Source organism: Onychostoma macrolepis, chromosome 07 (genome assembly GCF_012432095.1).
Source record: "Onychostoma macrolepis isolate SWU-2019 chromosome 07, ASM1243209v1, whole genome shotgun sequence".
Lineage (NCBI taxonomy): Eukaryota > Metazoa > Chordata > Actinopteri > Cypriniformes > Cyprinidae > Onychostoma > Onychostoma macrolepis.
This window is the reverse complement of record NC_081161.1, coordinates 37063556-37091179: the sequence shown is the minus strand read 5'-3', so window position 1 is coordinate 37091179 and position 27624 is coordinate 37063556. Positions and strand designations below refer to the sequence as shown.

At 36.5% G+C, this 27624-nt stretch overlaps 2 protein-coding genes and 1 long non-coding RNA gene across 7 annotated transcripts in view; 2 read left to right on the top strand and 1 right to left on the bottom strand.

Annotated features, from left to right (window-relative positions):
• The window catches only part of bcl6b (BCL6B transcription repressor), a 17988-nt gene extending 6038 nt beyond the window's left edge, over positions 1-11950 (top strand). For 2 of the 3 annotated variants that reach the window (XM_058780386.1, XM_058780388.1), the window contains 12 exons: positions 4903-5028; positions 5608-5666; positions 5938-6160; positions 6912-7142; positions 7858-8004; positions 8125-8320; positions 8741-8964; positions 9060-9172; positions 9257-9397; positions 9781-9911; positions 10132-10269; positions 10376-11950. In XM_058780386.1, the coding sequence (XP_058636369.1) occupies positions 5946-6160; positions 6912-7142; positions 7858-8004; positions 8125-8320; positions 8741-8964; positions 9060-9172; positions 9257-9397; positions 9781-9911; positions 10132-10269; positions 10376-10525 (1686 nt within the window). In that variant the 5' untranslated portion in view covers positions 4903-5028; positions 5608-5666; positions 5938-5945 and the 3' untranslated portion in view covers positions 10526-11950. Of the gene's footprint in view, positions 1-4131; positions 5029-5607; positions 5667-5937; positions 6161-6911; positions 7143-7857; positions 8005-8124; positions 8321-8740; positions 8965-9059; positions 9173-9256; positions 9398-9780; positions 9912-10131; positions 10270-10375 lie in introns of those variants that run through there. The other variant, XM_058780387.1, reaches the window with a different exon arrangement.
• Positions 6988-14444, bottom strand: LOC131543252 (uncharacterized). Its single transcript, XR_009271857.1, has 5 exons — positions 14309-14444; positions 10327-10426; positions 10141-10249; positions 9795-9917; positions 6988-7121 (listed from the first exon to the last, which is right to left on the bottom strand). It is a non-coding gene; the product is annotated as an uncharacterized LOC131543252 (long non-coding RNA).
• Positions 14409-27624, top strand: slc16a13 (solute carrier family 16 member 13). 3 transcript variants are annotated; one of them, XM_058780389.1, is made up of 6 exons: positions 14409-14557; positions 17717-17958; positions 18065-18208; positions 18295-18551; positions 21611-22136; positions 24507-27624. In XM_058780389.1, exons 1-6 carry the CDS (start codon positions 14550-14552, stop codon positions 24761-24763), a joined length of 1434 nt encoding a protein of 477 aa, XP_058636372.1. In that variant the 5' UTR covers positions 14409-14549; the 3' UTR covers positions 24764-27624. The 3 variants fall into 3 exon arrangements, with proteins under 3 accessions (XP_058636372.1, XP_058636373.1, XP_058636374.1); XM_058780390.1 differs by having other exon boundaries at positions 14553-14698; XM_058780391.1 differs by lacking the exon at positions 14409-14557 and adding an exon at positions 14761-15492.

The following is a 27624-nucleotide window of genomic DNA, read 5'->3' as shown; positions in this document are numbered from 1 at the left end:
CTTTTTCTTCCACACTTTTTCCTTCCACTCAACTTTCTGTTAACATGCTTGGATACAGCACTCTGTGAACAGCCAGCTTCTTTGGCAATGAATGTTTGTGGCTTACCCTCCTTGTGAAGGGTGTCAATAATTGTCTTCTGGACAACTGTCAGACCAGCAGTCCTCCCCATGATTGTGTAGCCTAGTGAACCAAACTGAGAGACCATTTTGAAGGCTCAGGAAACCTTTGCAGGTGTTTTGAGTTGATTAGCTGATTGGCATGTCACCATATTCTATTTTGTTGAGATAGTGAATTGGTGGGTTTTTGTTAAATGTGAGCCAAAATCATCACAATTAAAAGAACCAAAGACTTAAACTACTTCAGTCTGTGTGCACTGAATTTATTTAATACACAAGTTTCACAATTTGAGCTGAATTACTGAAATAAATGAACTTTTCCACGACATTCTAATTTATTGAGATGCACCTGTATATATGTATATAAGATTTATAATAAAGGTCGATTTATCATGTTTCATGTTTTCCAGAAAAATATTAAGCAGCACAACTGTTAAATAAAATAAATAAATGATAAAAAATAAATGTTTCTTGAGCACCAAATCAGCATATTAGAATTATTTCTGAAGAATCATGTGACACTGAAGACTGGAGTAATGATGCTGAAAATTCAGCTTTGCATCACAGGAATAAATGACATTTTAAAAATATATTCAAATACAAAACAACAATTTTAAATTGTAACATTATTTCACAGCATTACAGCTTTTTATTGCATTTTTGATCAAATAAATGCAGCCTTGGTGAGCATAAGAGATTTCAATCAGAAAACATTAAAAAAATCTTACAAACCCAAAACCTTTGAACCATAATGTGCATGCATATGAATTTTATTTTGCATATGACTCAGTCTCAACCTGTGTTCCGTTTCAGTACATCCTAATTTTCTTCATTGTCCATTTTTGTCCATGTCCCCACCTCCTTCCACCTTCCTCAAGAGGACAAACAAACCCCTTCATCCATACTCCACACCGGACGAGCTCAAAGCATGTCCTTATATGTCCAAATCTCTCAGCTTCAACAGGAAGAGGCAGTTTATTGAAAGTACACTCATTGTTTCTGCACCTTATAAATACAGTTAATATGTATTTCATACTGTATGGACCCCCCTGACTTGCACTTTATAAGCAAAAAAGAAAGACGTTTTTCAAAATATCAACTTTTGTGAAAGAGAGTCAGTCATTTTTGGGTGAACTCCTTTTAAAGATTTTAAACTTCAGTGCATCTTTGTCAGAACAACATTATTCCACCTTTTCATTCTGTGATTCATGCTTTTTAGAAAGCAGAAACAGTGACTCAACTAGGCTGCAGCTACATAAAAACTCATTAGAGAGTCCCAGCAGCTCTGAGAATCACAATGCAGTGGTCCCAGCCCACTCCGGCCGTGCTGCCGGACACTAGCTGAGGCACGCAGCTCCGAGGATCTGATCTATATAACGGTGCTACTGCCAGTCTGACAGACTGTATGGTTTCCGCTAATTGGCCGAGCTCGATTAGTAATGGTCTCACTTTTCCTCGGCCGCCCCCTCTCTTCCGTAGTTCGCACAATGCCTGGAAGTTGCCTAGACCCACATCTCCCTCTCTGTTTTTTTCTTCTGTTGTTTTTTCTCTCTCTCTTTTTTCCCCTCGCACCAAAGACACAATTGATCCAGTCAGCATCAAAACAAATAGGAACACAAGGACACACACACGCACTCAACACCCTCCTCAAAAAAAAAGATACTTCCGACTCGCATTAACAAACACAGTGCATGTTTCAACACAAACAAGGGATGAATTCAGTAATTGCATAATAACTTCTTAAAGCTCAACACTTACATGCTGCTTTATGATGGCTGGCATTATTACTTGATGTAAAGGAGAATTTTGATCCATTTCACTTTAATATAAGAAACTGACTGAAATTTGAGAAATTTCAAATCATTTGCATGTATTTGGTTTTAGTTATTTTCATTTTGAATTGATTTAGTCCTCATTTTAAGTACGTTATTTATTCAAAATGTTCTGAACAGTATAATAGATTCTACATATGACCAGTATATTATAGCCTACTAAAATATTATACTTCACATGTAACATCAAAATATTTCTCTTTATTTTAATAAAATGATCTGAATGTTTGACAGGGTTGTGCTCATTCATTCACGAGCCATTATCTATCAGCAAGTGGCTTATTTGTAGTCGTTTTCAATGTTGCAAGTTGATTTAGGCATCACAGCATTATAATGTCCATTGTTGAAAATGGATATTTGTTTTGAGATATGTTAAATATTACATTCAACAGTGTTATAAAAATTATTAGTGTTTCTAAATATGAATGTTCAATGATGGCTAGGCAATCAAAATGTAAAAAATGATTATCTAAAAAAATCTCTGACCATACATATTATGCAATTTTAAGCAACTATTGCCTGGTGGACAATGAAAAATGAACTAAATTTAAATGAATAAACCTGAACATTATTATTTTTTAAAGTTTTTTTAATGGGTTGCCCAAAATTAAGCAAAAACAGTAATATTGTGAAATGTTATTACAATTTAAAATAATTGTTATATTTATAATCATTTTGAGCATCTATTACTGCAGTCTTCAGTGTTATTAAAATACTAGTGTTCTATTTTTTTATTTTTTGTGCATACAATGATCTCAAAGGTAATCTATATGTAAAAAAAAAAAAAAAAAAAGGGTAAATGTTTACGCTCAATTAAATATCAGCTGATAGCAATAAACTAAAAAAATATATAGCCTAATACTGGCCAATAGCCATGCAAGCTAAAGCAATCATTGCCTTGTGCATGAAAAAAAAAATGAAGTTAAGGAACCTGAGCAAAATTTCATATAGTTTTAATTGTCTGTGTCTTTATGCCCATTGGTAAGTTTTCCCTCCAAACTCTCCATGAACCGTGAGTGAAGAAGGTGAGGTAACTTTCCGCTTGTTTTTGAGCTATTGGAGACCTACATGGGTCCCCATATCCCCTGTCTCATTCTCCTGCCTGCTTTATTGACGGATGTCCTGTGCAGGCGTTTCATCCCCGTCTCTGGCTCTGTGTGTGTGTGTAATTGTGTGTGTCTCACAGGAAGCCTTAAGGGGGGGGCAGGCTGTGGAGCGGAGGGGGTGTTCCATAGTTCCTGCACATCTGCAGGCTGCATTTCTCTAGGTGTCGCTCAGTTGTTTTTCGGTCGTGAGAGAGGGATATCACCCATATCACTTTTTTTAAAACTCTCCTATTTCCTTCCGCTCATTGCCCATAACAAGCTTCCAGAAGCACACACACACTCTCCTGTCACAGGAAGCCAGACAGAGGTTTCCGGCAACCCTTGAGAGAGGCAGGTGAGGCCTAATTTGGCCGTACCTGCTGACCTGGCTGCATTCACTGAGTTGCTTATCTTTGGTCTGAACTAAGGTCGTGCCCTTTGTTTAGGCCATGTTTACTGCACAGCCTGGTTCAATCAGTCCATTCTAAATTACTTTTAGGAAGTTAACTCTCCAGACTCGTTTCAGATGGCCTATTTAGATTACTAATGTATCCTCAGCGTTTTGAGTTGATTAAGTTGAGTTAAGTTTAGACTTTGGTGCAAAGTTTGTGCTATATAGTCATGGAGATATGGAAATCCTATATACTAATATACATTTTTTGGCTAAGCATCCACAAATGTAAATTAGTGGATAAAATTATCTAAAAAGCTGTTAAAAGTTAATTCTAAAATGTTGGAATTTTGTTGGATATAGCTGATATATAAATAAATGAATTTATTATTTTGTCATTACCCCTGTAATTAATTACTTTAAGTTGAATGTTGAAAAAAAAAAAAGAATGATAATATAGATTTTTCTGATATTATTATATTTTCAGACTTCTGATATACAGAAATAATACTTTAATTTATCAAGGATGCATTCAGTTGATCAAAAGTGTCAGTAAAGGCATTTACGTTGTTACAAAATTGTTGAAATTAATGCTGTTTCTTTGAACTTCTTAATCATCAAAGAATCTTGATGAAAAATATCACAATTTCCAACCAAATTATTAAGCATTAAGTGACACTGGAGACTGGAGTAATGATGCTGAAATTCAGCTTTGCTGAGTTTTTTGATATTTTAATATTTCACAATACATATTGCGCATATATTATACACATTATACATTTAGCTGTGACTATGGTTTTAAGCTTGCCAGATTCATTTAAAAATGTATTCTGCAGCATTGGATTGCCCATCTACCCAATCTTGTATTTGTTTGCCTTGTCATCGCTCTGAGCTTGTCAGATGAATTCTTATGACCAAGCTGATGTATGTGCACAAACTTCCTCTGAGACCATTTCCCTTGTCCTGGATAGAGACTGGGTCGTGCACATTTGCTTTGGTTAGCTGAACTCCTGGACAGTGTTGACAGGACATTTGACCCATTGACAATGCTCATAAGCCCACGCAGGCCAACACACCCTACACACTCTAACACACAAACCTACATTCCCTGAATTCTTCACTTCCATACAAACATTTGCAAAATGCACACAACATGCATCAAAAAGCACTCTACCCACTTTCCTGTCATCATTAAACACAAAAGAGCTCTAATACACAACTATAAATACTGACACACGGGGGCCTGGAGCCTTTTCCCGCTGAGCTTCCAGCGCGTGGGCAGCATAGGGGGATTTGGCTTCGTGTTTTTTTTTCCCCTGATCAGAGACCATCTAGTTCCGGACCTCGGTCATTATGAGAAACGCTACAAAACTGACCCAGGAGCAGTGTGAAAAGGCAGCTTCTACTAACACAGGAAATAAACACCCTGACTGAATGAGACTTCCTGCACAGTGTTATAAAGGATACTCTCTCCTAGGTCAGACTGGTCAGTTTTCAGAGACACGTTTGAGTGAGGGAGGTTAGAGCGTGTGTGTGCACCCGGGATCAGAGTAGAGGAGCTGTAAGAACAGGGCGGTGTGTGTTCTCGTCCCTGCTGGTCGGGGTGAGTTTTCCATTAAATCTTTTTTATGCATTTTTAGAGATGTTTTCTTGAATCAAATAGTTTTATTTTTAGCATATGAATTCACATTTCCATTTAGTTCCTCAAAAATGTGATGCTTTTTGATTGTTATGCTCAAACCACATGCAAAATGTGTGTTTGATGGATCCTTACTCAGCTAAAAAGGTGTTAAGAATGAAGTTTCATCATTTTTATGGGAGGAGGCTCTTTGCAGGCAAAATGCAATGAATGAATGACAACTTTTTAAACTGTTATATATTTTACTCTGAATTATTACAATGTATTTGCTAAAGGTGGTGTGGAATTTAGTAATTTTGTGAAAAATAATTTTTATAAAGCTTTACTGTCCCCATTAGACATTTCACTACTAACTGGATTAATGCAATACTCAGTGCATCACAATTATATTGTTTATGATATTTCAGTTTTGCAGAATGCTTCTGACACCTGCAGATGTGATGTTGTTGTATCAATGATGTTGTTTAGAAAATGGCATTTTATTTTAAAGATGCTTTACTTGATGCATGTAAGTTAGAATTATTTATTTTCTTTTTATGGCAGGTACGAGTAGGGAGCTGGCCTCCCCAAATTTTTGAATCTCATTTCATCATCTTTGTCAGGTATCGTTTTCTTTGTCAACATGTTTTCTGATAAAGCTTCACAGGACCATAATTAATTTGACTAGACTATATTTTTATTTAATTAACTTTTGCTTTATATTTTTAATATTTGATAAATATACAAATTAAAATATTATATCCTTAAATATTAGTTGACTTCAAAAGTCTTGGTTTATATATTTTTTTATATTTTGTTAAATATACATATTAAATTATACTATTATTTATAAATACCAATGCATATTTTATTTATATATCCTTTATCAAACAGAAAAATTAATGCAAATGGAAGAGGGATACCGAAGCTCCTCCGAGCACGCTGCAGCCGCCCATGTGATGGAGGTGAAAGGCTACATTAAGGAGTTCACCCGTCACTCCAACGACGTGTTGCTGAACTTAAATGAACTGCGGCATCGGGACATCCTTACAGATGCCACGCTGCTTGTGGGCACCGCCAGGCTGCGCGCCCACTGCGCCGTGCTCATCGCATGCAGGTTGGTCAACAGGGAGTGCCATGATGTACGGTCATTCACTTTCTCCCACCCTCCCTCACTTCTTCTTTCCTGCCCCCCTCGGCCTGTTTTCCTGTTTGTGCCAAGATTTGTCTTTGTCTGAAGACATTAGCTCCCTCCTGCATGAGATCATATTCCGCCTGCGGCACATCTTTTGTCTCACAAGTGTATTGTATCACAGTAGATGCAATTATTTTTGTTTGTTTTTAGAGTTTGTAGTCGATTCAAACTTTGTTTATTCGTTTGTCTTATTAAGATCTTTCACTGTTTCTACATTCAAATTTTTTTGAATTAAATTTTAATTCCACATTGCAAAAAAGGCTTATCTTACTTAGTAGGCCTATTTTTGTTTTGTTTCTATAGTCAAAATATCTAAAAATTCTTTAAATTAAGATGCATTTATAAGCAAAGTGACGTAAGATATTTAGTCTTGTTTCCAGGGGAAAAAACTAAATTATGTACATTTTGCTTAAAATAAATAAAATATTCTTAACAAGAGCATTTTACTTATTTGAAGCAAAATACACTTAATTTAGTTTTTTTCCCCCTGGAAACAAGACTAAATATCGTACGTCATTTTGCTTACCTAGTAAATGCATCTTAATTTAAGATTTTATTTTAGATATTTTGACTAGAAACAAGACAAAAATAGGCCTACTAAGTAAGATAAGCCTTTTTTGCAATGCATGTTTCATTACCTTTTCTTGCACCTAAATAAATGTGTTTTCCACAGTGGATTCTTCTACACTCTCTTCTCTCGTCGAGCGGCCGGTGCTGGCGGTGAGCGGGGGTTTTCTCTCACTCTGCCAGAGGGGCTGGACGCAGGCAGCGTGTCCCTGCTGCTGGACTTCATGTACACCTCCTGCCTCCCTCTCACTCCCCAGACAGTATCTGGCGTGCTCGCCGCTGCCACCTATCTGCAGATGGAGCATGTCGCTGACACCTGCCGAGCATTTATTCACAGGTGAGAATGAAGACCAAAGCAGAGGAGGCAGCAGAACACTGCAGTCGAAGCTATTTCTGGCAACACCAGACAATGATGCAACAAATTTGATTAGAGCTCAAACTTTATGCAAATAAGCAGCAATGTGATGCAGAACCTACCCAGCTAACAAAAATATGTTATTATAGGAATGTTTTGCATTAAGTAAGAATGGTTTTCAAATTATTCTCTGTATGTTCAAAAAGTACAGTTTTTAAATGTAATGAGAACATTAGAAGCAACATTATGGGAATGTTCCATTTTGCAAACATGATGGAAACATTACTTTTTTAATGACCTCTTAACTGCCTGAAACTTATAAGTTGTATCATTTTAAAACAAGTCCAACTAAAATATTTCAGTAAAACATCTATAAACTATGAATAAATGTTTCTGTGCTAAAATTTTGAGAATGTTATTAAAGACCAGATAACTCTGAACAAACGTATAGAACGTAATGTTACTGGAAGAATGTTTGTTCAGAACTTTGAGAGAAAACATTCCCTGTTATTTCTTAGAAAAAGGTACAAAGCTGTCACAGAGGCAGTACCCTAAGGTACAAAAGCTAAGCCCTAAATAGTACATAGTAGTACTTTAAAAGAAAATATTTGCACCTAAAGTGTCAGAACACCCAACTTCAGAAAACAGTTTTTCCTTCTTTCTATATAGACTGAAAGTTTTTTTCATTTCTCTGCAGTGAAAGGATCTCTGAGAGTCCTTCTTTGATGGAGCCATCCTCCAGAGCACCCCTCGGTGGAAGGTCACCACCTGCTCATCCCACCATCTTCTCCTCACCCTCCAGGCCTACCGCTGAGGCAGAAGATCCCATCCCAGACCGAGCCAGGTAAAAGGGTTATGGAGGGATAGTCTAATAATGAGTATTTGAATTGCATTTGACACTTCAACTGTATCCTATCTCAAAAAAATATCAAAAAGGCATAAAATGCATTGACTGTATCTACAGGGTTCCAAGTGAGAGCTTTGCCTCGCCAGATCCAGAAACTTGCCTGATTGCTATCCCCAAGTCTCAGACCCTAAAATTAGAGGAATCCTCACCTGCAACCCCACCCACACCATCCCCAGACAGTCCTTCCCATTCCAGCGGGCAGCCCAACTCACCTGCTGAGTCCAGTGGCTGCAGTCTGTCTCCCCAGTTAAAGGTGTGTTTGTTTATATGAACTCTACCTTTCAAAAATTTGGGGCCAGTAAGTTGTCAGTAACGACTTCTGAAGGATCATGTGACAAAGACTGGATTAATGGTTGCTGAAAATGTAGCTTTGCCAAAATAGATTAAAACAGTTATTTTAAATTGTTTTCATTTTTCCTGTGTTTTTGATCAAATAAATGAAACTTTGCGGAGCATAAGAGACTACTTAAAAAAAAAAAAAAAAACACACTTACCAAACCCCAAACTGGTAGAATTGTAGTGTGTAGCAATATATGCATATTGCTTTCAATCCATAGAGACTGCATTAAACATTTCAGAATTTGTTTTTATTTATGCTTTAATTAAAATTTTCAATGTTTTGCTGAGCCTAAATAAATTAGTATTTACTAATTATAATATTTCCTCCTTACAGAAGCGATCTGAATTCAAGCCTGCTCCTGACCCAAAGGCCTGTAACTGGAAGAAATACAAGTATATTGTCCTCAACCCTCTGTGTGCCACACCTATAAAGGAGGAGGGGCCTGAAGAGGAGCGGCAATCACACAGCCACGCCTCCTTTGACAATGATAGGATGGAAGTCTCATCTAAAACAACAAATAACATTTGGACAGGGGAGGAGCCTGGACTGAATAATAGGTATGTTTTGGCCCTTTTTACTTAATTGATTAAAGAACTTCTGACGTAACTGTTTAATAATATATCGTTATTGACCATTGTTCTGTTTCCTCTAGGAAAACCTTGTCTCTTCCATACAACACATCACAGCAAAAAATATATATTAGTCCCCATCATGTTCTGGAGAGCAGTTTGCATCCCCTGCCTCTTTCAGTCGGTGAGGATAAAGGTGAGTGAACATCTCTTAGCTTTATTATGAATAGATGTGCTACAAAAGTTCACAGACTGATCTTATCCTCTTCATTTTTAAAAGGTCTCTGCAGTCCTTACATTTGTACCCCAATTGCCAATCAGAGTCATTTACTGGGCCAACACCCAATCAAGTTTGAGAACCTCTCTACACAGCTCAGTTACCCTGGAAATCAAGCCATGAACACAAAATCTACCTGCTCAGGTGAGGCTGCTGACTCAACAGATAATGTTGGCTGAGCTATGTAACCTACTTACATACAAATTAATTTGTGGAATCTACTTCCAGTTGCGATTTGTGAGGCACAGTCACTTAGTATTTTTAAATTTACTTGATAACTTCTTTGTTTTGTTTTTTAATGTAGTTGCATGTATATGTTTGTATTATTGTTTTAATTACGTAAAGCACTTTGAGAAGGTTCTTTTAAAGGCACTATATGAAACATGAAAAAAATAAAATAAATTATATTGTAATTCTAAATTAAAAAGCTAAATTATGTTATAATTGTAAATAAATGAACATTTTATTATTACTAGTTCTGACCTCTTTCTCATTCATTTCACTCTTTTATCCCTCCGCTGACTCAGGAGACAAGCCTTACCGTTGTAATGTGTGTGGAGCACAGTTCAACCGGCCTGCCAATTTAAAGACTCATTCCCGCATCCACTCTGGAGAAAAGCCCTACCGCTGCGACACATGTGGAGCCAGATTTGTCCAGGTACATCTGCACAGAATCGCATATATCATTCTTATTTTCAAGCATTTAAAATATATTCTTGAGTATATGTAGGAGGTGCAGAGGGTTTCTTATATATTATTATTCACATATATGTCAAAATAAATGTTGATTTATTGTCTTTTTCCTTTTTTATCCATCTTGTTGAAAAAGAGTTCAACTAAAATTATGTTCTTGTAAAATGTGTGTATGTGTGTTGTAGGTAGCTCACCTGCGTGCCCATGTTCTGATCCACACTGGGGAAAAGCCGTACCCATGTAACACCTGTGGAACACGTTTCCGCCACCTGCAGACACTGAAGAGCCACCTGCGCATCCACACTGGAGAGAAGCCTTACAGCGTCAGTTATATTTTAACAAATATGTATATATACACAACTACATACCTCCATACTTACTGCAAAATGATGTTGAAATCTCACTCTCTGCTCTAACCTTTTCTTCCAGTGTGAGAAATGTCACCTGCACTTCCGTCATAAGAGCCAGCTGAGGCTTCACCTGAGACAGAAACACGGCGCAATCACCAACACCAAGATCCGCTACAAGGTTCTGGCTGACCCGTACCAACCTGGACCCACCCTGCTACAAGCTTGCTAAGAGGCATGTCGAAACATCTCAGGCACCGGTGCTATATGCTCTCTCTGCAGATAGGTCAAGATCTAAATTGAAGATTTAGGCTGAAGATTAATGGATCTATAAAACAGTATTGTAAAGAGCTTAAAAAGGTGGAGTGCTGCATTCGAGGACAGCTTGACTATAAATGTACCAATGAATGTAGTCTTCCAAGAATGCAGCACTCCTGCACTAGATGTGCTGACTATTATCTTTATTATTTGTTCAAATATTTTTTATTTATTTTGCTTTGCATACTTTATTTTCCTCATGCTATTTAATCAGTGATTTTGTTGTCATATTGGCCACTTTTTCTGTGGCAGGAAAAAATGTGAAAAGCATTGTCAAAAACTATATAAGGCCCTATTCTGATGGTAATTATTTCTCTTGGGGAATATGAGAGTATTATAACAAGATGCTAAACAATTATCATCCAAATAGGGCTTAAGACGGTAAAAACAAAGCATGTTATTTTTAAATACTTTAATAGATATGGAATTAAATGGGTTTTTTTTTTTTTTTTTGCTGTTATGACAAAGATGGATTGTGGCAGAGTGTGAAGGTGTTTATTAGGAGTTCAGATTTGAGGTGTAAGAGCTGAATGAAGGTAAAAATGTTTAGATATATGGAATTCTGCAAGAAAGTGGGAAAGATTATGAAAGAAAGATAGATGTAGAAAAAAAGTGTAAAGAAGGAATTAAGCATGTTTGAGAAAGAACAGATAAAAGATACATTGAATGTTTTTTTTAAATTAATGATGTAATTTTATTTATTTATTTTGTTTTGCCCAAAAGTATTGCTCTTATTTGTTCATGGATCCTTTCTGGTGTTTGTACTATATTCTGTTTCCTATTTAAGAAGATAACAGAACAACCAGAATGTAAAAACTCAAATATAACCTCTTAGTTGTTTATTTACCAGTTATTCAGTATGTTAACGTACTAATTTAAAAGGCCTGGAGCCTATTTAAGTAATAAGAATAAAATTTGTAGAGGTCTAGCCTCTCTGTGTATCTTCTTAATGATACTTATGTTTGAGAGACCATTTCATTATTTTTATGGTGTATTATAGTTGCTGAGAGTCCAAGCAGGTTGAGGACTCACACTAGCCAAACTAATATACATGTAAAGATTGATGATGATGATGAGGATGATGAGAATGATGTCAACAATACTGTGTTGCGCTCTTTTGCTGGACAAAGACAAGACCTATTTTATATAAATTAAAGTTAAATTAATTTATCATTATTGTGTGTGTGTTTGTCTGCTACAGTGTTGTTTTAGTATTATGGTGATATTTTTATAGTTTTTATTTTCTATTTTAATTTTGAAGTGTTAGCAATTTTTGTTATGTGTTGTTTTTTTTAAACGTGTTTATACAGTTTTTATTCATTTTTATATCAGTTAAACGTAATAAAAATGTTTTTTTTAGTTTTAGTTTTAGTTAATTATAACCTTGGTCAGCTGTTCTCATGCAATTCTTTAAAATCCCACGAAGAGTGGGAAAGTCTCTCAATTATGGAACTGGTTAAACCTGAAAGTGGTCAATCAAGGCACTTACTAGTAAACTTAAATGTTTCAAATCTAAATTCAATGTCTGATTCTTGGAGCCCAGAAGAACAAAGAATTCACCTCTTAGCCCTTCCTTCCTCCGATTAGCTCACAACTTAGACCCGACTCACCCTAAAGTGTCTCAGCTTCTCTACGGGTGGTGCTGGAATAGGAACAATGGAGCAGCTGGCACCTGTTTCCGGCGTTCGACAAAAACTGGCCCCATGCACACACTACCTGTCTGTCCATATGTATGGAAGTTTTCCTCTTAGGTTGACCTAGGAGCACCACCCGCTGTTTCTTATTTTAATAAATAGTTCTGAGGTTTAGTCCTGTTCCTGCTTTCATCTGCCCCTGAAGGCAAACATGTGGCATGTGGAGATCATTGTATGGCATTTTAACTAGATCACAGCTTACAAAGTTTTATACAGAACCAAGCTAAACATCTATAAACATAAAATTTTATATGTATAAAATTTTGTGAGCTGTGATCTAGTTAAAATACATATACAGTTAGGTCCATATATATTTGGACACTGACACAATTTTCATAATTTTTGCCTCTGTATGCCAGCCCCCATTTTCAGGGGCTCAAATTTAATTGGACAAATAAATATAATAATAATAAATACAATGTTAATTTTTAATATTTTGTTGAGAATCCTTTGCAGGCAATAACTCACCAGAGACTGGGTTTCCTCCTTTGTGATGCTTTGCCAGGCCTTCGCTGCAGCTGACTTGTTTGTTAGTGGGTCTTTCTGCTTTTAGTTTTGTCTTCAGCAAGTGAAATGCATGCTCAATCGGGTTGAGATCAGGAGACTGACTTGGCCATTGCAGAATATTCGACTTTGCTTTTGCTGTATGTTTTGGGTCATCGTCCATTTGTACTATGAAGCGCCGCCCAATCAACTGTGCTGCATTTGGCTGAATCTGGGCAGAGAGTATATCCCTATACACTTCAGAATTCATCCGGCTGCTTCTGTCTTCTGTCACGTCATCACTAAACACCAGTGACCCAGAGCCACTGGAAGCCACGCAGCTCATGCATCACACTGCTTCACCATGTTTCACAGATGATGTTGTATGCTTGCTTTGGATCATGACCTGTTCCAAGCCTTCTCCATACTGTTTTCTTCCTGTCAATCTGGTACAGGTTCATCTTTTCAGCCGTCCAAAGAATGCTTGTCCAGAAGATGCAGATGCTTGTTTTTTTTTGTTTTTTTTGACAAAGTCTAATCTGGCCTTGTTTGCACCTTGTGGTGAAACCTCTGTATTTGTTCTCTTGACGTTTTCTCTTGATTGTCTTCACTTTGACAGTGACATGCCTACCTCCTGGAGAGTGTTCTTCTCTTGGCTGGATGTTGTGAAAAAGGTTTTTCTTTACCATTGAGAGGATCCTCCGGTCATCCAGGCCGTGGACGTCCAGGCCTTTTTATGTTGCTGAGCTCACTAGTGCGTTCTTTTTTTTCTCAGAATGGACCAAACTGTTGATTTGGCAATGCCTAATGTTCCTGCTACCTCTCTAATGTATTTGTTTTGTTTTTGAAGACTAACAATTGTCTGTTTCACTTGTATGGAGAGATCCTTTGACCGCATGATGTGGGTTCACAGCAACAGCTTCCAAATCCAAATGGCACACTTAGGATCAACTCCAGACCTTTTACCTGCTTAATTAGGCTAATGTAGAAATAATGAAGGAATAGCTCACATCTGTCCATGAAATGGCTTTTGAGTCAACTGTCCAATTAGTTATGGTCCCTTGAAAAAGGGGGAAGCACATATTAAAGTGCTGTAATTCCTTAACCTTTCCCCCAATTGTGATGAGAATACCCTCAAATTAAAGCTCAGAGTGTGCACTTTAAGCCCATATTATATTATATAACTGTAACTTGAATATATTTTGGTCAACAGATAACCGATAAACTAATAAAAATTGTGTCTGTGTCCAAAAATATGTACAAAGAGGTTTGTCAGGAAGTTGGGAGTAGCTATGAAGTGTTGGTGAGAATATAAAGTTACTGAAATAATTAAAACACACACAAACATTCAAATAAGTCTAAGGTGGTTTGTTCATCTTAGCCACCTCACTGGTTTAAAAGAGCCTAAACCAGATACACACCAGACAGTCCAGTTTAGAGAAGTAAACCACCTTAGGCTGTTTTAAGTGTCTTTTTAAGTTTTGGTATTGGTAATTGATATAACGTTCAACCGAACTTACCGCTAGGGGGCCGCTTTCATAGCATAGAGAAGGTTAATCATCCCAGACACTAGTTTTAATGTATGACAGCACGGTCAGTGTGCTCTATTGATATCTTGAACCTAATATTGCACGCATAGTTTATAACAGACCGGAGTACATTCTTGTAAACAAATGAAAGCTAGCTAGGTCGTGAGCGCGCTCTAGAGGCGGAGCTTCGCTGAAACAAGACCAGCACGTGAGAGAAACAGCCGATCATGTCATGAGCAGGTGAATAAGTAGAAAGTAGCCGTCGACGATGTACGTTGATTGCTTATTTATTTATTTATTTATCTATGTTTTTAAAAAGAAACTGTGTATTTGATTTGACCTATTGATGAGTCGACAGGAAAAAGCGTGAGCGGGTTATGGGTAAGTAACACGTACCGGTGTGTTCCAGACACATTAACCGGTGTTACATATGCATTTTCAAACGAATTATATTTTGCTTGGAATATTTTATGGTATTTTAACAAATTCGGGGTCGCATATTGTATGGCATTCCATCTGTTCGTGTCATACTGTTTTGTCTAAAAGGCTTTAATGTTTCGTTGTACCACATTGTATCTGCTGACAGTGTTTGTGCTGTACATCCACGATAAACAAAATAGGCTATTCGCGTTTGTGTTGTTAATAATATGCCACGAATAGATGACTAAATCGTGTCATTGTCACTGTCATGTAACATGTGCTAAATAGCAACAATGCTAGATAACAAGACAGGTTTGCTACGTCAACAAGACTGATCTCATGAATATTCATTACCTCGCGCTCTGTAATTTGCTGTCGTGTACTTAATTAATATTTATGAGCCATGTGCCTGGTTTTCATTGGACGTATTTTTACGAGTGACCTTTTTTTTTTACATTACCATATAATTGTTATTAATTCGGAGATCTAGTATGTTGACTGTTATTTTAAAACTGAAATTTAACATCAAGCTGCAAAACAAAATATTTTAAATAATTTAAATTTACATCATTTTTGTAAAGTTTTCAAATGTGTACGAGCACAAATTAACATCTGAAAATATTTTCATAAGTCTTCAAATTTTATAGTATATTCTAAGCACCTGTAAAAACACACGTTAGGTAATGATGTGTTGCATGGACAGGAGACGTCTGGTTCGTCCGAAAGGCAGACGAGATTGATAGAGAGGGCAAAAGGTAGGTGTATCGTGCTAGTTTTTATTTTAGCAGTTATGTTTGCTATTCCTTTTTATGTTCGTAGGCTATAGGCGCACATTAAAGTCAAATATTCTTGTTTGGTTGTGTCAAGAAAATGACAGTGTAAACTGTAAATATTTTAGTAGTTTTAATGAAGCATGGTAAATTAAATATCTGTTAATAAAAATATTTTAAAGTAAAATGTGACCCTGGACCACAAAACCAGTCATAAGAGTAATTTTTTAAATTGAGATTTATACATATTCTGAAAGCTGAATAAATAAGCATCCATGCATGGTTTGTTAGGATAGTACAATATTTGGCCGAGATACAACTATTTGAAAGTCTGGAATCTGAGGGTGCAAAAAAATCAAAATATTGAGAAAATTGCCTTTAAATTTGTCCAAATGAAGTTCTTGGCAATATTACAAATCAAAAATTGAGTTTTGATATATTTACGGTAAGAAATTTACAAGATATCTTCATGGAACATGATCTTTACTTAATATCCTAATTATTTTTGGCATAAAATAAGAATCGATAATTTTGATAGATACAGTGTATTGTTGGCCATTGCTACAAATATACCCGTGCAACTTAAGACTGGTTTTGTGGTCCAGGCAGGGTCACAAATATGTATAATTTACATACATAAATATGTTTGAAGTATAATTAGTGGGGGAAATTATATTTAGGGCAGTCTGCATATTATCATTATCATCCATCATCACCATCTTAATGCATTTTATGTTAGCATTAAATGTTTAATTAATTTAATGTAAATATACAGCTTTTATAATTTGCTAGAGACTACAACTCCGCTGTTTGTGCATGAAAGTACTGTTAAGGGTTAGTATGGGTTTGGTTTGGGAATATATGTGCTGCCTGACAGAATGTGTTTTAATACATTTATAACAGTAATAGTTTTTTATGCACCGCAAATGTTTTAATGTATTTGTTAACAGTACATCCTGTTTCTACTGATGTTTTTATGTTAAAGTTAACTCATTCTTAGAAACAAAAAAAATATTTTGTTGATGACCCAGCGGTCATCCTGACCTGAGCAATCAGATTTTGATTGGTTCAAATTTTCAGACCACTGGTAATGACAGTTCAGAGTCCACCTCATGATCAACTCATGATCAACATTTTCTTTTAGGACTAAATTAAAAGACTTTACTTCTTCAAAATAACATACTGGTGTGTGTGTGTGTGCTAGAGGAAATTAAATCAGGATAAGAACTGACACCTGACTGTTAAATGAATATAAATCATCTTAGTTTTAGAATTTAAACTGGTAGGTGTTTAACAGCACTGTGACGCAGAGTGAACGGATGTGTTTAGTTTCAAGGTAATGTTAAAGAGACCCTGAACAGTATGATAGAGACCAGTTATTTGTCAAGAAACAGAGCTCTATGTAGTAAATGGGGTTTAAAAAACCCATAGAAGCAACCTAATTACTTTTATTGTTTGGTTGAAGATGTTTTAATGTTGTCTGTGACACAGTTAAAGGTTATGGATATGCAGTTGCACTAGTCTTCTCTTAAAGGGATATGAAAATGTACTCACACTTAGGCCATCCAAGATGTAGATGAGTTTCTTTTTTCATCAGAATAGATTTAGAGAAGTGTGTCATTACATCACTTGTCTAAACAACTAATACAAACATCCCAATAATCCACATGACTCCAGTCCATCAATTAATGTCTTGTAAAGCTAAAAGACTAAACAAATCTCTCATTAAGGCGTTTTTAACTTAAAACCATTGCGCCTGGCTAAATATGAGTCTATCCATAATATTGTTTTCTCCAGTGAAAAAAATCCTCTTCTCTGAATCAGGAGAGAATTATGCACAGATCGAGAGGATAACAAAGGATGAACTTTTTCAATGAAGGAAGCGTTATTATGGATTATGGATTGGTATTTTGGCAGTACCAGACATTAAATATGTCTTGATGGATTTGTTTTTTACAAACATACAGCTAATACGTTAGTTGATGAACTGGAGTCATGTGGATTATTTGTGGATTGCTGTTTTTATCAGCTGTTTGGACTCTCATTCTGACGGCACCCATTCACTGCAAAGGATCCATTGGTGAGCAAGTGATGTAATGGAAAATTTTTCAAAATCTGTTCCCATTAAGAAACAAACTCATCTATATCTTACATGGCCTGAGTCAGTTTTCATTTTAGAGTGAACTATACGTTTAATCTGTCTCTTCAGTGGAATCATGGAAAAGCCCCAAAAGACACAGGAAGAGCAGCAGTCGTCCCCACAGATGGCGGCACCTGATGGGGGTTGGGGCTGGGTGGTGGTGGGGTCTCTTTTCGTGTCTTCTGCCCTGGTGTTCGGGCTCATCCGCAGTCTGGGCGTCTTTTTTGTGGAGTTTGTGCAGTACTTTGGTGAGAGTGCCCAGGCGGTGTCCTGGATAACATCCATTGGCTTGGCCATGCAACAGCTAATGAGTAAGTTCACTACTTCATTTGTTCATGTCTATATCAACAAACACAACTGGCTAAAACAACACAGTTTGACTTCAGCATTCAACTGATTACATATGCCTGCCTGCAGGTCCAATAAGTGCAGCCGCATCTAATGTATATGGAGCTCGTCCGGTTGTTATGATGGGAGGATTCCTCTCAGGCCTGGGATTCATTCTGGCTTCCCAGGCAACATCTCTTTTACATCTTTACCTGACCATGGGATTCATTTCAGGTAGATGCTTTTGTAAATAGTGTCTTTAATATCAACCAATGTCAGGATCCTGATTTGTGTTTTTACTCTGTGTTTATCTCTGTTAGGTTTAGGCTGGGCGCTGATCTTCACCCCTACTGTTGCGTCAGTGATGCAGTACTTCACCTTGCGGAGATCTCTAGCCATGGGCCTGGGCTTCACAGGCGTCGGACTTGCCTCTTTTGCATTCTCTCCACTTTTTCAGTATCTAGTAGAAGCCTATGCTTGGCGTGGGGCCTTGCTTGTCCTCGGAGGCCTCAGCTTCAACATGATTGCTTGTGGAGCTCTCATTCGGCCGCCAGGGAAACCAAAGGTTGTGGTGAAGGTATGTGTTTTGATATATATATTTCATTCAGTAGAGGTGTTTTAAATTGACAAAAAGTGACTGAAAACGATACAAAAGATTTATATTTTACAGCGGGTAAAATAAGTATTGAACACGTCACCATTTTTCTCAGTAAATATATTTCTAAAGGTGCTGTTGACTTGAAATTTTCACCAGATGTCGGTAACAACCCAAGTAATCAATACATACAAATAAAACTAAACAATTAAGTTATGTGTAATAAAATGAAATTACACAGGGAAAAAGTATTGAACACATGAAGAAAGGGAGGTGCAAAAAGGCATGGAAAGCCAAGACACCAGCTGAAATCTATCAGAAATTAGAAAGCAATCCTGCCACTAGTCAGTGGAAATTAATATTAGCTGGTTTAGTCCCAACACCTACATTACCAGGATGATGAACATGAAACATGGGTGGACATTTCAGCAAGACAATGATCCCAAACACAGCCAAGGAAACTCAGTCAGTTGGTTTCAGAAAAACAAAATAAAGCTGCTAGAATGGCCCAGCCAATCACCTGACTTGAATCCAATAGAAAATAAGAACTAAAGATCAGAGTTCATAGAAGAGACCCACAGAACCTTCAAGATTTGAAGACTGTTTGTGTGGAAGAATGGACCAAAATCTGAGCAACACATGCTACTAGTTTCTCCATACAGGAGGCGTTTTGAAGCTGTCATTACCAACAAAGGCTTTTAGGCAAAGTATTAAAGGGGTGGTTTACTGCTTTTTTTCTTTGCTTGATTGTGTTTATGGGGTGCAATATAACATGTCTTCGTGTTTCGTTTGTTAAAAAACGCCTTATTTTTCATATATTTCACCTTTATTGTAAGCCGCTTTCTCCTCTGTCATTTGAACGACCGGTTGACTTCCTGATTCTATGAAACCACTCCCTCAGAAACAGGCGATGGGCTCAGATTGGTTAGTTGGGCCGGTGTGTTGTGATTGGCTAAACTGCGTACTGCACATTGTCCAGAAACGTCACGCCCATTACCTTCACTGGCGACAGTCACATGTGCTCCGGTCAAATGTAAATAATGGTGTCAATATTGCCGTATCAGTTTGAGCCAGAATCAGACCCAGAAAGCGGTAATGAAGAGAGTCAAGCAGAACTTCCGCAAGCACGGCTCTTACAAAACGTTTCTGAACGGAAGTTTGCTGTTGTGATTACATATCATTTTTTGAAGTTTGTACACGTTTGTCTTATACACACAAAATAGCATCGAACTAAATGGCTACTATAACCAAACAGCGTTGGCTTGTGTTTACAGTCATAAAGTATACATGGAAAATACATTTACAAAATTAGTACATAATTACAAATTCGGGTCCAAAATGTTTGTACGCGTTTGTCATAGACACACGAAATAGCGTTTAACTAACTGGCTAATAAAGCCAGCGTTGGCATTTGTTTACGTCCTTGATAAAACTAAAACATTAGGTCTGAAATTATACATGCAAATACATTTAAAATTATGAAATCTTACTTACAGGTTGTGGCCCAACAACTGCTGCCTCTGGTTTTAAAGTTGGAACTGCTCCATGTTTTAGTAACAGTTTCTGTGTGAATCCGGCATTGAACTCTGAACTCGTGTAGATTCTGGAAGCTGTCTTCCATAAAATGTGCAGCACAGAGAGCTAAATTAGGATTGTAATTGTCAGGAACATAATCAAACATAAATTTTAACCATTGTTGACGAACTACAGCGTCCGTAGGAAGCCCGAACACAGAAGACCTGACAGCTGGGTGAAAATAACACCGTTTCGACGGCATGGCTACAACTCTCCACTATAACTCTTCCTCTTCGACAAAGCCGCAGAACATGGCCTTGCCCCCTTTTTTGCATGTTCTGGAGGGAGGGGTTGATGCAAATTTATGGGTTTTTTACGTATGCAACCCGGGAAGTATCTCATTGTAGTCCCATATGAGTCGTTTTTGTAGGCATTAAACTTCCTGATTTTTAAAAGATGATATCTCCGCTTACGTTGAACTTTCAGCGCAGCAACTTTGCAGATACTGTTCATGCACCAACAGCAACATTACACACTATTTAAAATGAAAAAAGTGAAATCGCAGTAAACCACCCCTTTAAATCAATTTCATTAATTCAATACTTTCCCTGGGTCATTCCATTTTATTACACGGAACTTAATTTCTGAACTTGTTTTGTTTTATTTGTATGTATTGATTACTTGGGTTGTTACCGACATCTGGTGAAAATTTCATGTCAACAGCACCTTTAGAAATATATTTACTGGGAATAATGGTGACGAATACTTATTTTACCCGCTGTAAATAAATGCGGTTGTTTTGAACTTACAGTTAGTTAAAGAATACTGAAAAATATTTCCCCAAAAATATTTAGCAGAACAACTGTTTATCAACAAGGATGCAGAATTTTGCAATGAAAAAAGTGACAGTAAAACATTTATAATGTCCTAAAATATATATATTTCACATAAATGTTTCTATTCATCAAACAATCCTTTGTTTGAAAAAAATTGTGGTTTCCACAAAAATATTAAGCAGCAAAGCTATTTTCAACATTGCTATTAATAAGAAATGTTTCTTGAGCATCAAATCAGCAAGTTGGAATGACTTCTGAAGAATCATGTGACACTGAAGACTGGAGTAATGATACTGAACATTCAGCTTTGCCATCACAGAAATAAATTACATTTTAAATTATGTTAAAATAGAAAACAGTTATTTTAAATTATAATAACATATCTATTTAGATTTTTAATTAAATAAATGCATCTTTGGTGAGCATAAGAGACCTTTTTCAAAAACTTATGGACCCCAAACTTTTGAACAGTATTTTTAATAAATAAGTATTTATAATATTTCAATTAATTTAAATATTAATTTATTTAACAATTGATGATTTATATATATATATATATATATATGATACAATTAAATACATTTATGTTTAATCAAAATAAATTTATGATAATGATTGTTCTGTAGTTTAACATAGAATATATGAGGCTTCATTACTATATTGGCTTGTTTCTTTTTGTGCCGTTCTCAGACTGAAAACTCGACCAAGCTCAACAAATGTTCTTCTTTGTTCTCCCGTATCTACGAGGGCTTTGAGCTCTCTCTGATTTCACACCGAGGCTTCCTCACATATTCCGTGGCCATCACCTTATTCAATGCCGGCTACTTCATCCCATACGTTCATCTGGTCGCCCACAGCCGTCACATTGGTTTCACTGAGTACCAGGCAGCTTTTGTAATCTCTGTAACCGGTGTGGCAGACATCGTGGGCCGCGTAGCCTCCGGCTGGTTCGCGGACCTGGGCAAAATGCGAATGCAGCACATGCTGGTGGTATGGACTGGGTTACTGGGACTCTCTCTGATGCTCATTCCTGTTGCCGTGGTTTACTCAGGACTGTTGGTTGTCGGTGTGGTCTATGGGTTTTGTGCAGGAGCGATGACGCCGCTGGCGTTCGCGGTGGTGCCGGAAATCGTAGGCATGGAGCGAGTGCTGGGAGCCCTTGGCCTGCTGCAGCTCATCGAGAGCGTTGGAGGGCTGCTGGGAGCGCCACTTTCTGGTAGGAGCTCATGAGATCATCACAATAGTTTTATTTAAAGGAAAAGTTCACCCTGAAAATGTAATCACCCTCAGGCCATCCAAGATGTAGATAAGTTTGTTTCTTCATCAGATCAAATTTAGAGATATTAAGCATTGCATCACTTGCTCACCAATGAATCCTCTGCAGTGAATGGGTGCCGTCAGAATGAGAGTCCAAACAGCTGTCACAATAATTATCACATTAATCCATAAGTAATCCACATGACTCCAATTTGTCTTGTGAAGTGAAAAGCTGCAGGTTTGTAGGAAACAAATCCAACATTAACACATTTTAAACCTAAAACTGTTGCTTCTGACTTAAATATGAGTCCTCTATCCATAACATTGCTCTGTCCAATGAAAAATGTTTTTTTTTTTTAATCATGAGAGAAATATGCTCAGATCAAGCACTGTTACAAACAAAAACAGTTCTAAACAAATATGTTGGTAAATATTGATGTGAATGGACAACAGGGGATGGAATTTCTGTAGGAAGCATTATTATGGATTTTGGACTCACATATTAGCCAGAAATGACTCTTTAAAGTTAAAGGTGCCATAGGTGATTGTCTTCAGAAACATTTTTTGTTATTCTGGTTGAAAGTTGAATCTGGTGATGTAGGGCTGTGCGATATGACGATATATATCGGATGGACGAAATAAAAAGTCTATCGTTTCATATTATGTTCTATCGTTTATTTCGTGGTGTTGCAAAATGCATTGTTTACGGTAATACTTTTTAATCATTTGGATGACTGAGCTCTTTACACACCACCACGGGGCGTGAAGGGGAGACAGAACCAGGTGGAGAAGGACCAGAACAAAATGAGGAGCTCGTTCCATGGGCAAGCGTTTTTAAGCACTGCAGTTTAAAAAAACCCCGATTTTGAGCCGTTGAAACACAAACAACAGAGCTATATGCGTGCACCGTCTCTGTTTCTGTGTGAGAGGACCGCACATTTTTATTTATTTTTTTTGCCGCTTTATTGGCTTTGAACGATTACATAAACACACTTATATGCGTCAGAATCCCCATCTTGGCAAGTGTCCTCATAAAGACAGCGATTTAGGTCATAAGAGAGAGAAAACAGCTGAAAGAAAAAACCCATATTTAACAGTATATTGGATCCGGACTTCGGTCTTAAAGGGGATGCTGTCCAATATTCGTTCTGTCTGCCATTCATATTAATCATAGCACATTGCTAGAAAATCTCTCACTGCTCTTGACTAAATCACTTTTGTAACTTTAATAAGAAGAAATAATAATAAAAAAAATAATATATACAGTATGTATGTATAGAATCTATACATAATAAACGTGTTAATTATATCTATCATAGATAGATAGATATAATTAACACAGTGAAGACTAATTAATTTACACAATGTACGTAGCATTTCTTATTTGTTGTAGTTTTTGTCCTATTGCTTTTAATTAGTTTCTTATACTTATTTCATCACTGACTTCATTTATTTTCAGTGAGCCTGTGTTTTTTTTTTGTCTATTTTTAGGCTTGTATTAGTTTGATATTGATATTGGTGACAAGGATTATGAAAATTCTATGGTATCAAAGATTTTAATATAAAAAAAAATGACTATATTGTGACACATATTGTTATCGTGATATAAAATTAGTCATATCGTGAAATAAGATTTTGGTCATATCGCCCACCCCTATGGTGATGTCCACTTCGCAGGGCACTTATGACTTATGGTTGAACAGAACAACTGTCGGACGTGATAAGATATACATATGAAATGTGCAGAGCGGGGAGGGTGTGAGGACTGTAATTGGAAACTGTTGATGTAGCCTATTGTAGTAATTTAATGTTGTCTCTTGGTATTCTGCTCTTTGAGCGTATGTGCATTCAGGGGGCGTGGCTTTGGACGGCGATTGCAGGGAGGGTGGGACGTTCGCTTTCAGTGCTACCAGGCTAAATTTAGCATTTTCCGAGATCTCCTATTGCACCTTTAAAATGCCTTAAAGATGGATTTGTTATGAACACACAGCTTTTTACTTCACAAGAAGTTAATTGATGGTCTGGAGTTGTGTGGATTGCTTGTGGATTATTGTGATGTTTTTATCAGCTTTACTCTCATTCTGATGGCACCCATTCACTGCAGTGGATCCATTAGTGAGCCAGTGATATAATGCTAAATTCCTCCAAATCCGTTCCCATGAAGAAACAAACTCATCTACATCTTATATGGCCTGAGGATGAGTACATTTTCAGCAAATATACATTTTTGGTTGAACTATTCCTATAAAAGGCCAACAAAATTGATTCTGATTATTAGATTTACAATCAGCATTAAAATAATTGTTCCATCTCCATTTTTTCCTTCCAGGCTGGCTGAAGGACTATACTGGGACCTACACGATATCTTTTATCGCTGCTGGAAGTTTCCTTGTGTTAGGTATGTTAGTTACAATGACTCTTCCCTATTTCTGGTCTTGTACGGCCCCTCCACCCCCATCACCTTCAAAGAAGAAATCTCAGGATGAATCCATTGAAGGTGGACTTCTCAAACAAACTCTGTCTTCAAATTCTGTACCTGAGATGTCCTGTTCCTTCGATGATATACCCTACTCGGATAAGGAGTAAAAGGTGTGATGAAAGAGTGATGTTACACATCTAGTGCAAAAATGAGAAGAAATACCTCAGGAAATCATGCATCATACTAATTTAGGGAAAATATTATGATTTTTTTTTTAGGAATATTTTGAGTTTTTAGAAAGGATATTTTGCATTGTCAGACAGGATATAGGCAACTATTGGCATTGGAGTCACAAATCATATTGCACTGAATGGCTTTATACCACAGTAAAACTTTTTGTGCGTAATTTCAGTTAGTGAAATGTCCCTCGTGCCAAGAAAAAATAAAAATTATGTGAAGTTTGCTATTAGTGCTTTTCGGGTAATAACAAGACAATCAATTTGATGGAAGTTCTCAGGTTTTGAGAGTGTTTGAAAAGCAAAAGTCATTTTACAGCTCAAATTTCCAGTTAGCCTAGCTTGTATAAAGTTCAAAACAAATATGTCTTAATGTTAAATCTGGATTGTTTAATCATTCCTTATTTATTTATATATATATATATATATATATATATATATATATATATATACATACATACATACATACATACATATACACACACATACACACACACACACACACACACACAAGTAGGTTCACACGTTTTTGGACATGCAACAAAAAAATGAGTGCCCTTCAAAAGTTGTAACAGGACAATAGCAGCATAAATCCTTATCATGACGTAAATGCAATAGACCAGACATGCAGACACCGCAGCTGTACATTGTTATTTTAGTATAATTTAGATACTATTGTAGTTTTTATGTTTTCAGTTTTCATTTTATTTAGCTTTACTGATCGATCAACAGTATCCTTACTACAACTTTATCCATATACTGAGGTGGAGCTCATTTTTCTTAGACTTTCAAAATATGCAAAACGTTTGCATTTGGAAAGCTGTCAGTACTCGTTCTAAAAAGCCATTATTCTGCTTGCAATCTCTAAAGTTATACAAATAATTTTAGAGATACTTTATTAATGACTCTAGTATTTTTCTGTTCTGAAATCATTATCTTTTTATTTAAAAATATATTACATTGAATTCAATTATTATTAATTTAAATTCAATTATTTTATTATTTTTTAAAATATTTTTATTTTAAAAATATTGTCATAGTTTTCCCTTGTCAATTAAAAATCACCATCAAATAAGGATTTGTGCTGATATTGTCCTAATACCCCACTTTGACTTGATCATTTCTGAATTTGAGGGCACTGTCTATATTAAATACCATGGTATAACACTGTACCTTGGTACTGCCATATTACTATTTCTAAGAGTATGCTGGCAAAATACTACTTATTTTAATTGTTTTTAATATATGATTACAATTTTTGTATTGTAAATTATTGTGACACAGTTCATTTCTGGCCTTCCCTGACAGGAATTTAATGATGATGCACAAACACAGCTTCAGGGTTTAGTGGAAAGACTGATGCTTGTGGTTCTTGTTAATCATAAGTTACTGAGGAGCATTTTGTATTCATGGCTAGTAAAACATGAGGGCTGCTAGCAAGAGTTTTCTAGATTCCAAACAAGCTTTTAACTGCTTAGTCATCATCACATATTTGTTGTCACATCAGGCAAAAGCTAAAATGAAGGCATAACATTTTTTTTTTTTTTTTTGCCAGTAAGTTTGGTGCTGGAGGCTGCTTTAGTACAGTATACAAAAGCAAGAAGACAAGCTAATTGCTAACGTTGCAGTGCTAATCCTGTTCTGCTCCTCATGTAGAGCATTTTTCATTCACTTTTTTACACACAAATTGCTGTACCTTACCTTGATTACAGCTGGACTGTTCTTGAGTTGCATATGGAGGAATATGATGATCACATGATGTTATTAATGTTACTAGCATTGTCGGACACGTCATTTTAATGTTATCCTTTCAGGGTCAAACTGAACGATGTGATTTTTATATTACATTGATGCTTTTTAAATATTGTATGATGGGAATCTTGCCCAATATGAAGGGCTTTTACTGTGAACTTCAAGATCCAGGTTTCAGAGTGGATATTGACTTACATTTTCCACAGCGGTCGCTGACGTAAACAAATTCACTTAGAAATCATTAACCAAACATGTCACGCACCAAAGTCTTTGTGTTACACATTACATTTTTCAGCGCCTTTTTGTTTTTATTTTAAATGTTTTCACTTAGTGCAAGAGCTTTACTGTGCACAAACCGGTTTAGGTACATTTAAACCTTGTTAATTCTGTACTTTCCATGGGAAAACCTTGAATACTAGTCACTAATGCTGTTTTAAAGATACACTTCTCATAAAACCAAACACGTGAGCCTTAATCTTCATAGACTGAGAGTCAATGAGCTCAGCTAGACAGCTACAGCTAGACTTTGCTTTCTCATGTGAGAGGCCCTTATTGCTTTGAGATTATCAGCACTGCCTTTACACACAGTTGTCTTCAAATGCACTGTATTAATGCAATTTTACATGATCTTTAGCCTATTGACCTCAATATGCTTGCATTATAGTATGAGAAGTGAGACTTGGTCGGATGAATTTGCATCAGTTAAGTCATATTCTAAGTCTATTAACTTTGGAATGCCAGGCAATGACATTTAACTATATTTCATCATCTAGTTCTTTGAACTTAATAGCTTTAGAACTACACTTGTGCAAGATGATTTTTGATCTAATTAAAAAGGTTGAATGAAATTTGCCATCTGAGCCTGTCGGGTAGTTTTACCTTTTACCAGCCCATATCTTGTGTGTTGTTTTCATTTCCAAGAAGCGCACAGCATGGCAAGATGGGTTTTACTGGAACAGTACAGTATAAAACTGTGTTTTAGGCAGACAGACTTGTATTTTAATGTGGTTAAATAAAAGGCCATTTCTGTTTTTATTGTA

Bases quoted from the DNA above. Each gene is read 5' to 3' on its own strand.
- slc16a13 (XM_058780389.1), top strand. The intron at 17,959-18,064 runs GTAAGTTCACTA...GCCTGCCTGCAG, and splicing joins GGCCATGCAACAGCTAATGA to GTCCAATAAGTGCAGCCGCA. The intron at 18,552-21,610 runs GTATGTGTTTTG...TGCCGTTCTCAG, and splicing joins AACCAAAGGTTGTGGTGAAG to ACTGAAAACTCGACCAAGCT.